We start from the raw sequence: 12,085 nt of genomic DNA, 5'->3' as shown, positions 1-12,085 counted from the left end.
TTACACAGTTTCGACCCATCAGCTTGTGTAATGTTATATTCAAGATTATAACGAAGGTAATGGTGACACGGTTGAAGCTGGTGATCTCCAAGTTGATTGGTCCCTCCCAATCCAGCTTTATACCAGGACGTCTAAGTCTGGATAGCATTGTTATTGTTCAGGAAGCAGTTCATTCGATGAAAAAGAAGAAGGGTCGGAAGGGTTGGATGCTATTAAAGTTGGATTTGGAGAAGGCTTATGATCGCATAAGGTGGGACTTTTTGGAGGATACTTTGCTTGCAGCAGGTTTCTCGCACTTATGGATTAAGTGGATCATGCAGTTGTCACAAATCCGTCAATGAACATATTGTGTAATGGAGAAACCACAGAGTCTTTTCAACCTTCTAGAGGGCTGCGTCAAGGGGACCCCTTGTCCCCTTACTTATTTTTCATGTGTTTGGAGCGCCTATGTCAGATGATTGATAAAGCGATAGTGGGGAAACAATGGAAACCGATTAGGTTATCACAAGGTGGACCTCTTCTTTCACACATCTGCTTTGCTGATGACCTCATTCTTTTCGCTGAAGCTTTGGTAGTGTAGATAAGAGTTATTCGGGGCATTCTGGAGAAGTTTTGTCTTGCTTCAGGACAAAAGGTGAGCCTTGAGAAGTCCAAGATATATTTCTCTCAGAATGTATCACGGGATATGCAGCGATTGATATCAGTGGAAAGTGGTATTCAAACAACGACGGACCTGGGTAAGTATCTCGAGATGCCGGTTCTACAGAAGAGGTTGAGTAAGAATATGTTTGGGGAAGTTCTGGAGCGAGTATCTTCGAAGTTAGCAGGGTGGAAGGAAAGATGTCTGAGTTTTGCGGGTCGACTTACCTTGACGAGAGCTGTTTTGGGTGCAATTCCGCTTCATACCATGAGTGTTATCGCTCTACCAAAGTCGTTTTTGGATGAGTTGGAGAAGGTGTCACGTTCCTTTCTTTGGGGTAGTACACCGGAGAAACGAAAACAACATCTTGTCGCCTGGGACAGGGTTTGTGCTCCTAAGGGTGAAGGAGGACTGGGCATTAAGCGGTTTCAGGATATGAATAAAGCGCTGCTCGCTAAAGTGGGGTGGAGGTTACTGGGTGATCAGGACAGTCTTTGGGCGCGTGTGCTTCGACGCAAATACCATGTGGGGGACCTTCGGGTGGTGGACTGGTTGAGACCAAAAGGGGGTTGGTCTTCTATTTGGAGAAGTATAGGAACTAGTATCAGAGAAGTGATTTTACCAGGTCATGGTTGGGTTGTAGGGGATGGATGACAAATCCGCTTCTGGAAGGATAAGTGGCTGTTGGAAGAGCCTATCATCAATAGAACACATAAGGGGGTGGGGTCATGGAGAGCAGACTGAATGAGTTGACAAGTGACCTATGGGAAGATGGGATGGGTTGGAGGATGGACAGGATAACACCATGGGTTTCAGAGGATGTTAGGTTGAGACTCGGGGCTGTGGTTTTGGATACATTTTCTGGAGCTCGAGATAGACTTTCATGGCCAGGGACGGCGACTAGACAATTTACAGTAAAGTCGTCGTATGCTATGCTCACTCAGAGCTCGTGTGAGGGTCCCCAACTTGATCGTTTTTGGTCTCGCGTTTGGGGAGTGGTGGCTCCGGAGCGAGTGAAGACTTTTCTGTGGTTGGTTGGACATCAGGCTCTAATGTCGAATCCTGAGAGGTTTCGTCGACATTTATGTGTCTCCTCGTTGTGTGAAGTTTGTAAAAGTGGAGAGGAAACTATACTTCATATATTGCGGGATTGTCCGGCGATGAGTGGAGTTTGGAGACGGCTGGTACCACGTCTGAAATTGTCTTGGTTTTTCTCTGCGTCTTTACTTGAATGGTTGTTTGCGAACTTGAATGCGGAGATAGGGTCAAGGGCAATGACGTGGTCTACTTTGTTTAGTATTGCGGCTTGGTGGGGGTGGAAGTGGCGATGTGGGAATGTGTTTGGGGTGCAGGGTAAATGCAGGGATAGGGTCAAGTTCCTGAAAGACTTGGCTAAGGAGGTAGAACTTGCTAACAGAGCTAGGCGGTTGTTAGGATCGGTGCCGGCTAGGGAGGAGAGGTTATTAGGTTGGTCTTGTCCACCGAGGGGAGGGTGCAAAATGAATACTGACGGTGCTTCAAGAGGGAACCCGGGTTTAGCAACTGCAAGTGGTGTGTTGCGGGATGAAACAGGGGTTTGGAAGGCGGGTTTCTCCCTCAACATTGGTATTTGCTCAGCTCCGATGGCAGAACTATGGGGTGTCTACTATGGTCTGTGTGTGGCATGGGATAATCGAGTTGAGCGTTTGGAGTTGGAGGTGGATAGTGAGATAGTGGTCGGGTTTTTAAAGACAGGGATAAGTGCAACTCATCCGCTGTCATTCCTGGTACGGCTGTGCCATGGCTTCAAATCAAGGGACTGGATGGTCCGGGTTACTCACGTACATAGAGAAGCTAACTGTCTTGCTGATGGTTTAGCTTCCTATGCTTTTTCTTTACAGTTTGGTTTTCATTTGTTTGTAGTTGCTCCGCCTTGTGTTGCGGTTTTGGTTTCGCAAGACAGTAGTGGTTTTATTACGCCACGGTCCGTTTGTATTTAAGTCCTATTTTTCTTTAATAAATTAAGGGAGCCTACTCCCTCTATTCTACCAAAAAAAAAAAACAAATAATAACTTCAAGTTTTGATATTTATTCAAATAGCAGAGATTTAATTATGTAAATCTTATATAAAAAATTTACTTAACTTCAGAAATAAAAGGGGATTTTTATCCAACGAAACGCTATACTCATTATTTTGCCATTCTAAATCACAATCACTAATCTACCAAGTACCAACTGTAATTGAAAATCATTTACTATTAACTTTTGAAAGTAACGAACACCGGCTGATTACCTTTGTCGTGTACTAGAGATTTATAATTCGACCAAAATTTTATACAAAGTAACACATTTCTGAAATTTTATATGAAAACAACCACTTCGATTTCGTATGGCAATAGAGCAAAGTAGTTGAGCGATGTTGGGTTCTGCCTATGTTGAACGGACGTCTTCTCAAGCTGAATGTGCACAAGAAAATGATCCACAAATATAACACAAAGAAAAACACTTCTTTCTGCCTGTAAAGATAGAAATCAACAGAGCATTACTTAGATTTTTTTATGAGTAAATCGCAATGAGAATGATTTAAGGACTCACGGTTTTTAGCGATGAATCTGAAGAAGAACGAATGAGAAGCAATAGAGAGGAAGAGCGATGGCGATCCCAGCTATGAAGTTAGATAAGAGACGTTTGTTGTCTTTTGTGGGTACAAAAACCGTCTTGAGTGTGTTGGTTAGTTCAAAGAGACGGTGAGATACCTGGGGAACAAGAACGCATAGAGACGTTTCAGAATGTTTGGTACTAGAAAAGAAAGGGGAGAGAAGAAGTTATGGTTTCTTACGAGGACGTATATCGCAGTTGTGAGCATAAAGTTCAGCATAGGGTATCCCGGAATAATAGAGAGAAGCCATTTGGGTTGCCCATCAGGCATGTTTGATCTGCAGATTGGTGTCTTTTAGTTCAAGAAAATATCTGATAGGTTTCCAGGAAAACAAGATTTCAAGTCGCAGAAAACAAACCTTAGCCATATATGAAACTGAGAAATGTAAGTTTGTAAAGTGATCTTGCCGAGCCATCTGCACCGGGAAATGTAAAGAGTATTATATTACATGGAAATCAGGCAAGCATACCAAACCAGAGAGGCTTTAGCTTAAATATATTTGACTCACGCGAAGAGAGTCAATGAGACACTCCGAAGCTGGTGGGTGAAATTCCGAAGGCATATGTAAACACAAAAACCCAAAAAACCAAACGGTGAGTCATGTTTCAGTTTCAGGAAGTAAAATAAGGGACATATATAAAGATGAAATCAAGAACGAGAGGATTGTATGCACACACGTGATGGGGATCCAAGATGTGTATGGATGATACATGTTGTAACTGGTCTTGTCCAGCTTGTAGATACATTCATACCACACATAGCCGACCTAAAATGTAAGCAAATAGGACAAAATCTATCAATTTCTATAAATGAGTGGTGCAACCAACAAACTAAAAGATAACTGAAATGGCTTACAAGCACGGCAATAGTAACAATAGCGGTTTTTATGGATAGTCTTTTCTTCGTTTCACACTCCTCTAACTTCTCCATCCATCTCTCTACCTAGAGAATCATCCCAAGTTTTGAAGTTTAATTACACACAAAAAAACAGAAACAAAATTGAATGTGAGCTTCTGTTAAAGAGCTTACAGTCGGGTGATAATAGGCATAAATCATTCCGATAATCCATATGTAGCGGTCAAGGCCTGATCTGAAGTGCCATTCATGCAGTCGATGAAGATCGGGCTTTGCAGGATCACTGTAACCTGCAGTTATTCCCTAGCAATATCCAAATATTAGAACCCCTTCAAAAAATTTATTATGACTTGTGTAAGTTCATATAGAGAATATGATCAGATCCAGAGAAGTTAACTACCTAACAAGAATGCTAATGGACCCCAAAATATTTCAAAAGCTCCAGGAATTTCCCACATCAAAAAGACAACGAGGAAGCATGAAAATATCTTCAAAGCCATCACAGATCCTATATCAGTGTACTTGCTGCAGATACCCAGAGCTCCATACACCATTAAAGTGAAGAGAGTGTGCATTGGGCAGATGTAATACAGCATATAGTCATTGTTGAGAACAATACAACAAAATGCTACAAAGAAGTTCAGCCTCCACATCATCTGTAAGAAGACAAGAATTTAGATGAAAGTAAAGCACAATAACAAGAATCTATCGTCGAATGAGTGGTATCACCTGTGCAAAACGTGCAACAGAGAAATCCTTTCTGACATAGTAGTAGGAGAAGTTTCCAAAACCAGTCATCCAAACATAAGCAGCAATAAAGATACGGATTGCGTTGTATAACTCAGTCGCAGCAAAGTAGTGATACATTAAGAACAAAACCTGATAAAAAGGAGGACATGAGAACACTATTTCGAAAGCAGCTACAAGAGCTGCAATATATAGTAACCTATGGAAAAGAACAGAATGAACATATTCTAAATAACTAATAGAAACTTGCCTGCATCCATCCTTTCCACTGTTCAGTTTGGTGGCGGTTAAGGTAAAGAATGGATTTCCCAGTTATAGGTGACTTGTCTTTGTGCTTTCTGAGAGATGTCATGGCTGATACTATGATGAGAAGAGCGTAGAGAAAAAGGAAAAGGTCGCGGTTGTAATTCTGTCAAAGAAAACCCCAAGTCCCATGAGCAAAACAAATATAGTACATACATGGATTTGAGATACAAAGCGAGTGAAAAATACAAGGGTACCTTGGTAGAATCTCCAAGCAATTCCGTGCGGTCACAGATATAGAAATATACTAAAATTGCTCCAAACTCCGACCTGAGTATGGTTATGAATGTTAACAAAAGATAACGAACAATGAGATGATCACTTTATGAATTAGCTTTCACTTACATTGCTCTCAGCGTTGCACGGTGTTCCAGCAAAAACGAATCGTCCATACACAAAAACCTGTGATTCGACAAAATCAAAACACACCTAAGCATGAGAAATTGAGAACTCTTGAAGAATTGTAATAAACAAACTAAAATACTTAGGAGCTGGTAGTAACAACGACCTAATGATGTTTGTTCTGATGGTTGAATTATGAAACCGTAAAGATGTCGATCGGGAAAGACCTCCCTCCAACAAGTCAGCTTTGTCATCGTCCTTCTCTGCTACGTCTCCCAATTCAACCAGATTATTATCTGAGTGACTGCATTACAAGAATGTAACTCTCCTTTCAAGCCTCATTAGGGAAGAAAGAACTCTGCTACATTATTGAGGGTATCACATTGCAAGAACTTACGGTTTTAAGGGAACCCAATATTTCCTGTACTCAAGTAGCTCTGAGTATATCCAACCAACAAAAATTGGGATTACTCCAAGAAGAAAAGCATAAGAAGCTTATAGTTCCTACTTTTATTTAGTTTAGATTTCAGTTAAACATAGTTTATTTAGTGAGCAATCGAAAAAAATAAACTAGTTTAGGTTATAAAAATATTTAGTCTAAATTACGATCGTAACCTTATAGTTAGAAAAATTACAAATTTACAATACAATTGATAATTCTATAGAAATTTACTGATAGATTTATTTTTCTATTTTTTTGGAGAATTTTGAATTACTATTATCCAACATAACTCTTGCATAAAATTGAGAAGTAACTTGATTAAAAAATTTCTTCAAGCTTTATATAAAAACAAAATTGTTTAAGCAATGATGTGTCAACTCCAGATTTCTCCAAAATATTAAGGTGTAATCACCAAAAAAAACACATTCTAATTTTATTGTATTGAGTACTTTGTTATATAAATATATAGTTCTGTTATATTTATCACCAAGTACGTTTTATTTCTAAACATTACATATATTATTTATTTTTAAATTTGATTTCCTAAACACAATTAAATATCTATAATATTGTGAATAGAATTTTTACTGTACTTATTAAATATACTCACATATACAACTAGACATGTTTCATCAGATTCCTATGCATAAGTTTTTTTCAATTAAGTATATTACAATGCATATTAATTTTTACGACTAGATTTTGACACGATAAAGCTGGATGCATTCCAATAGAATCTAAAACATATTAATTTTGATTAGATTTTGACATGCTAAAGTTAGCTATGTTTCAATATAGAATCTAACACGTAAAAAATTATGATTAATTAGATTACGACATTTGTCAATTAACTAATTAAAATTTTAAGACGTTTTCAAATAAATAAAATCTTCATTTTAGAAATTATATATCCATATATTTGGAATTATTGTTCATTGCATTGAATTTGAATACATTGGCATATGTTTGCTTTATATACATTATCTTATATAATAAGAGAAAGTTTTTTCTAATTTTGCCTAACAATGTAACATTTGGCACTCTACTTTAGTGACATATGCTATTCTCGTTAATTTTAAATTTAACATTCTACTTTTTATTTGATTTTATTTTATTTATATCTTATATGGTGTATAGTTTAAAAAAAAAAAATTGGTGTATAGTTTGCTTTTTGAATTTCAACAATGTTACAAAAATATCTTCCTTCTATTTTTTAGTTTAAGCATCTAATATATTTCATAATGAAATCATACACCATAGAACCATATAAAGAAAATATTGATCAAAACAAATTGAAACCAAATAAAAATAGAAAATGGTTTCATACTTTTAAAGTAAAAACTAAAACCAAATTAATTTATGATAGGCTAGTTTAAAAATATAGAAGATTTTAAAATTATATATAAAAGTCATTAATCTTAAAGTCTTTACTTATTTAAGATTTTAAGTAAGATTTCCTCCCACTAAAAAAAATGGCTGCTTTCACAAGATCACAGTCACAAACCCTTCAGTTCCAAATACCCAACCCTATACATTTTAAATCTTGCCATATAAATAAATAAATCAGCTGTGAAAATTATATACCATTGATGACATTTGATGAAATATTATCTTATAATAAACTAATATAAGGAAAAAAATAAATTTCAGATACACAATTTTAAAAAATATAAAAATCAGTTGTGTTATAAAATCAAATCTGATAAAAAAAATCATGAATTTAACTCGACGTCCAGGTGAGGCGGAGGTGAGGCGGAGGTGAGGCGGATCAAACTGGTGACCTCACATATCATAAACCATTTTTTTTATCACCAGAAAAACGAAATAATTTTACAATCATGAATTATCTTGTTTTCATATCTCACTTTAATTTCTAGTATAAATTTAGTTTCCAATACCCAAAAAAAAAAAGTTTATTTGCTTTAGTATTCGACTATATTTTAGATATGATGTTAATTATGTCCTTTTCCTCGTTAGTTAACAACATACAAAGCAAAAAAAAAAGAGACCCATGAAGGATCGTCTATGCTTCTATATACATGTAACAAAATTACTTCAAGAAAAGAAATTATTTTTATACGTCGAAAGGGCTCCATATTTATCCTATAGCTAGTTACAAAAACATGTATATGCATATACATGCAAAAATAAACAACACTATCACTTATTATTATGCATCCGAATTGTTTCTATATTATACATAATTCTTATTTATATCGTCAATGCTCTTGCTTGAAGAAAACCGAAGGAAACATCTCCTTCAAGAGCTCGAATTCACTCTCCCGCTGATAAAATCCCTGTTGCTGTTGTTGATGATAATTAGGGTTCACGTTCACACTAGCGTATGGCACACGGAAGAGATCATCATTTGTGAAGCTTCTTGGAGTATTCATGATGAGGTCGGAGAATACTGGAGACGAAGATGGGTTGTAATCTGATGCGGTGGTTCCAGAGAACATTGCCGTCCGGCGATTGGTCGGGATTGGGTGGTTGTGCTGACTCTCGTAAGTTGTGATCACAACCGTTGGATCTTGGTAGGACCTCTCCACTCTCTTCTTCACGTTACACTTCTGCGTCGTGCATCTATAGTAACTCCTGTTCGCGTAATTGAGAGTATAGTATATTGTTTTAGCATGTGACTTGTAATTATAATGTTAGTTACATTATTTAAATTTTCTTCGTTGTTAATTAAAATATAGACTGAAAAACAAAACTGATAAGACTTTTCAAACAATGTCATAAATATTTCTTTATCGATGTGTTTTGAATGNAAAAAAAAAAAAAAAAAAAAAAAAAAAAAAAAAAAAAAAAAAAAAAAAAAAAAACTGAAAATTTTAGAAGGATAATTATATTGAAATAAATCCTTTATTAAAAATAAATATTTATCATATAAGGACCGATAAAATTACCTCGGATAAGGACTGTTTTTGACTGCTTTTTGGCCGTACTTTCTCCAACGATAGCCGTCTTCGAGATGATCAACTTCAGTCTTAGTCATGAACGAGACTCGTGGCTCCTTTTTCTTCTCCTCTTTCTTCTTTGTTTTAACTCTGAATTCCATATCATATGTTCAATTAAATTAACGTTTAATTAGGCTGGACCATCTCTAGTTTATGGCAACGTACCGTACATTTGACTTTGATTCATTGAACTATATTTAATAAATGTTAAGCATCAAATGATTGTTAGGAGTTAGGACTAGCACACAAAGTAATACAATACTATTAAAAAAATAAAAAAAATGGGACACGTCGTTTTGTTTAACTGGTTTCTTTAGGGATAAGATTTATACAACAATAATTATAGGTACGAACAATGAATAAACTATCTTTCAAAACGTACCAGAATAGAATCCCAATTAATCAGTAATATTAGATTACGTATAACAGAAAAAATATGGACGAAATAATTTGAGTTGTCATTCTTTCAATTATGAAACTTGAATCCTACCTAAACATGCATATCAATGTAAAATTTAATATTAACAAGTAAATTTCTATACTACATAGTTTCATCAAAACTAAATCCTAGTGTTCTTAAAGATGTCTTTTTATGGTATGCAAAAATCTATATTATATGTTTGGTATAAAAGAAAAACCTGAAATCAATATCAAAGTGAAATACTTTAGTTCAAAAGAATCATTTTTAAGAAAACGATTCTTGTTTCGGGCCTGAAAGTGAAAAAAAAAAAAACAAGAAATCTGTTTTATTTATTTTTCACGTAATTTAAAATTTTTTTTGGGGTAAACAAAAACAAAAGAAAGTAGTTAAGTTTGAGAATGATTCATGTGAATTCTAAATATGTCTATCTTGCTATATTATTAGGAAAAAGAACTGATATAAAACTTACACTTTCTGAGAACGTTGATCATCTTCTCCTCCATCGCCAGCTTCTCTTTTCTTCAGGATCTTGCCGGAATCTTCGCCAGGATGATGATCGGCCTCACTTGAAGAAGGTGAAACTGAAACCCTTACTTCACTCTTAATGGTTGCACAACCACCACCGACAACTTCATGACTCTTATGGCTACTATTATAATTAAAAGCATTATACAAACCGTTTTCTTGATCGATCGAAGGATTAAAAAAGTCGGAAGAAGATGGAGAAAGCTCGAATCCCAAATCGAACGCTCCTTGAGGACTCAAATTCTTCGAGGGTAGATCGAAACCGAGTTGTGATGATGAGATCATGTTTGCATTATAAGTAGATGGACCGGAAACGTAAGGGAGGTTCATCATATTTTGGTTGTTAATATTGTAATGGTTATACGATGAAGTGTAGTTATAGTTGTTCAGATCTTTGATTTCATTAGACATGACGAAGAACAAAGAGAGGAATCTTAAACCAAAAAGGAAAGAAAAAAACAGAAAAGAAAATGACAAAGAGAGGAGCGTGAAGAAGAAGAAGAACTTTTTGCGTTAATGAATTTTTTAGTCGGTCTAAATTTAGTGTTAAGACTTTTGAGTCGTCTCGTATTTATACCTTTTAAAATATATATATTATTATTATTATGTCTTGCTGAGTAAATATAGTAAATGGCGTTTTATCATATACTTTTTTCTCTTTTGTCTTGGATAAATATATGTACAAATAAATCTAAGGTTTTATGAAAAGAGTATTGAAGTGTGAATGATTCAAAAAGAGGTTTGAATGACTTTTTATATATTAAAATAATGATAACTTTTATAAAGTTAAGTTGACGAAAAGCATTTTACCTCTTCCCAAATCGAGAGTTACAAAAGTGGCCTCGAGTGAGGAAACATATACTTCTTCCTTGTCATTTTGTTTCTTAAACAGTGTGAACATGAACACAAAAGAAAAAGCCATTTTACCATAAATAAACATCTTTCAAGCCTCTCTCTTCATTGTCTGACCAAACAAAAAGAAAGAAAAAAATCTCTAATTTTTTACATATTATTTGGGTTGTTTTTAGCAATGCTACTTTATTTTGGGGGCCTTAAAGTAAGACATGAAAAGTTGATATTAATTTACATCTTTTTCAGATGTGGGAAACAAAGCTTGTTGTTGTGTAGGAAGGCTCATGAGGCGATGACTAGTGGTTAACCGGTAACCGGAAGTAGACAGTCTCCGGTCATCTTGGTGTGAAGGAGGAAGAGCCAAGTCAAAGAGGATTGTGGGGTCATATGGATGACACGTGTTACTTATTGGCACCGGCTTTTGACCGTAACCGACACATGACCTGGCACGTGGTGGACTATTGGATTGTGTAATTCCCTAAACCCTAATAAATATCAGACGTTTTAGTTTTATTAAATTTTTGAATATTTCAAGTCAAAGGTTGCAATTGCGACAACATACATATTACATACGTATCCGTATATAATATCGACGTAGTTAGAACCAATTTACATGAAAATTTACATACATAGTTCTTTGTAAACTATAACAAATATTCGAAAAAACAAAATCGTTTTAATATAAAGTGGTACATATATGGGACTGGAGCGGGACTTAAACTTGGTTTTGTAAATAAAAATTAATTAGGGACGTTAAAAGTAAAAATTAAATTAGGAATTGTATGAACCATTTGATCGTAAATTTCAATTATATGTATAGGGTTTGGATTTATTTGTGTTATTCACGTTAAGGAAAATAAAATAATCGAATATGATCGAAATACTGACGATTTACAAACGTCATCACGGTTCACGCTGCAGAATCTCTTTTTTCAGTTTTCACATTAGAACTTTCCTCATCAAGCATAACAAAAACATTTAAATAACATAAATAATTTAAATATGAAATATGGCCAAATTTATCTATTATAGATATCTTTGTTGATGCTTTTTAATATTTAATACTTTTGTCAACAAGACAAATAATTTTATTTCGGGGAAAAAAGTGGAAACTGATGGGGAAAAATGAAGGAAATATGAAAAGAGAGACATGATTCCTAACGAAAGATGACAATGAGAAGTGAACAGAAATTGACTTTACATATGGTACGGTCAAATTACATTTATTTTCCTTTTATAGATTTGTACAAATTTTTAATATTGTATACCTTAAAATATAAACAGCTCATGTAGTCATGTGTCTGAATATTTTTGTTCAAATTACGAATTATACAGCTTCATGCATGTAGCTTTGATTAAT

General features: G+C 35.1%; 2 protein-coding genes across 2 annotated transcripts; both read right to left on the bottom strand.

Annotated features, from left to right (window-relative positions):
* Window positions 3,090–7,502, bottom strand: LOC104763061 (protein REDUCED WALL ACETYLATION 1-like). The gene is made up of 16 exons (XM_019240011.1): window positions 7,472–7,502; window positions 5,923–6,019; window positions 5,692–5,829; window positions 5,529–5,585; window positions 5,381–5,453; window positions 5,131–5,289; window positions 4,863–5,012; window positions 4,534–4,789; window positions 4,308–4,423; window positions 4,134–4,220; window positions 3,956–4,044; window positions 3,787–3,849; window positions 3,637–3,693; window positions 3,459–3,555; window positions 3,215–3,375; window positions 3,090–3,135 (listed from the first exon to the last, which is right to left on the bottom strand). The coding sequence occupies exons 1-15, from the start codon at window positions 7,500–7,502 to the stop codon at window positions 3,220–3,222; spliced, it is 1,626 nt and encodes a 541-aa protein (XP_019095556.1). The 3' UTR covers window positions 3,090–3,135; window positions 3,215–3,219.
* LOC104760262 (probable WRKY transcription factor 8) lies at window positions 8,022–10,395 on the bottom strand. The gene is made up of 3 exons (XM_010483159.2): window positions 9,818–10,395; window positions 8,877–9,017; window positions 8,022–8,562 (listed from the first exon to the last, which is right to left on the bottom strand). The coding sequence occupies exons 1-3, from the start codon at window positions 10,282–10,284 to the stop codon at window positions 8,187–8,189; spliced, it is 984 nt and encodes a 327-aa protein (XP_010481461.1). The 5' UTR covers window positions 10,285–10,395; the 3' UTR covers window positions 8,022–8,186.

This window comes from Camelina sativa, chromosome 18, assembly GCF_000633955.1.
Source record: "Camelina sativa cultivar DH55 chromosome 18, Cs, whole genome shotgun sequence".
In the NCBI taxonomy this organism is placed as follows: domain Eukaryota; kingdom Viridiplantae; phylum Streptophyta; class Magnoliopsida; order Brassicales; family Brassicaceae; genus Camelina; species Camelina sativa.
Note: the sequence above shows the minus strand (reverse complement) of the source record. Positions and strands in the feature narration are given on the sequence as shown.

Coding starts and splice junctions, on each gene's coding strand:
- LOC104763061 (XM_019240011.1), bottom strand. CDS start 7,502: ATGTATAGGGTTGGGTATTTGGAACTGAAGG. Junction 4,045..4,133: donor TTGTTACTATTGCCGTGCTT/GTAAGCCATTTC, acceptor CTTACATTTTAG/GTCGGCTATGTGTGGTATGA. Junction 3,376..3,458: donor CAACTGCGATATACGTCCTC/GTAAGAAACCAT, acceptor CTTGTTCCCCAG/GTATCTCACCGTCTCTTTGA.
- LOC104760262 (XM_010483159.2), bottom strand. CDS start 10,284: ATGTCTAATGAAATCAAAGATCTGAACAACTATAACTACACTTCATCG. Junction 9,018..9,817: donor GATCAACGTTCTCAGAAAGT/GTAAGTTTTATA, acceptor TATGGAATTCAG/AGTTAAAACAAAGAAGAAAG. Junction 8,563..8,876: donor AAAAACAGTCCTTATCCGAG/GTAATTTTATCG, acceptor TTACGCGAACAG/GAGTTACTATAGATGCACGA.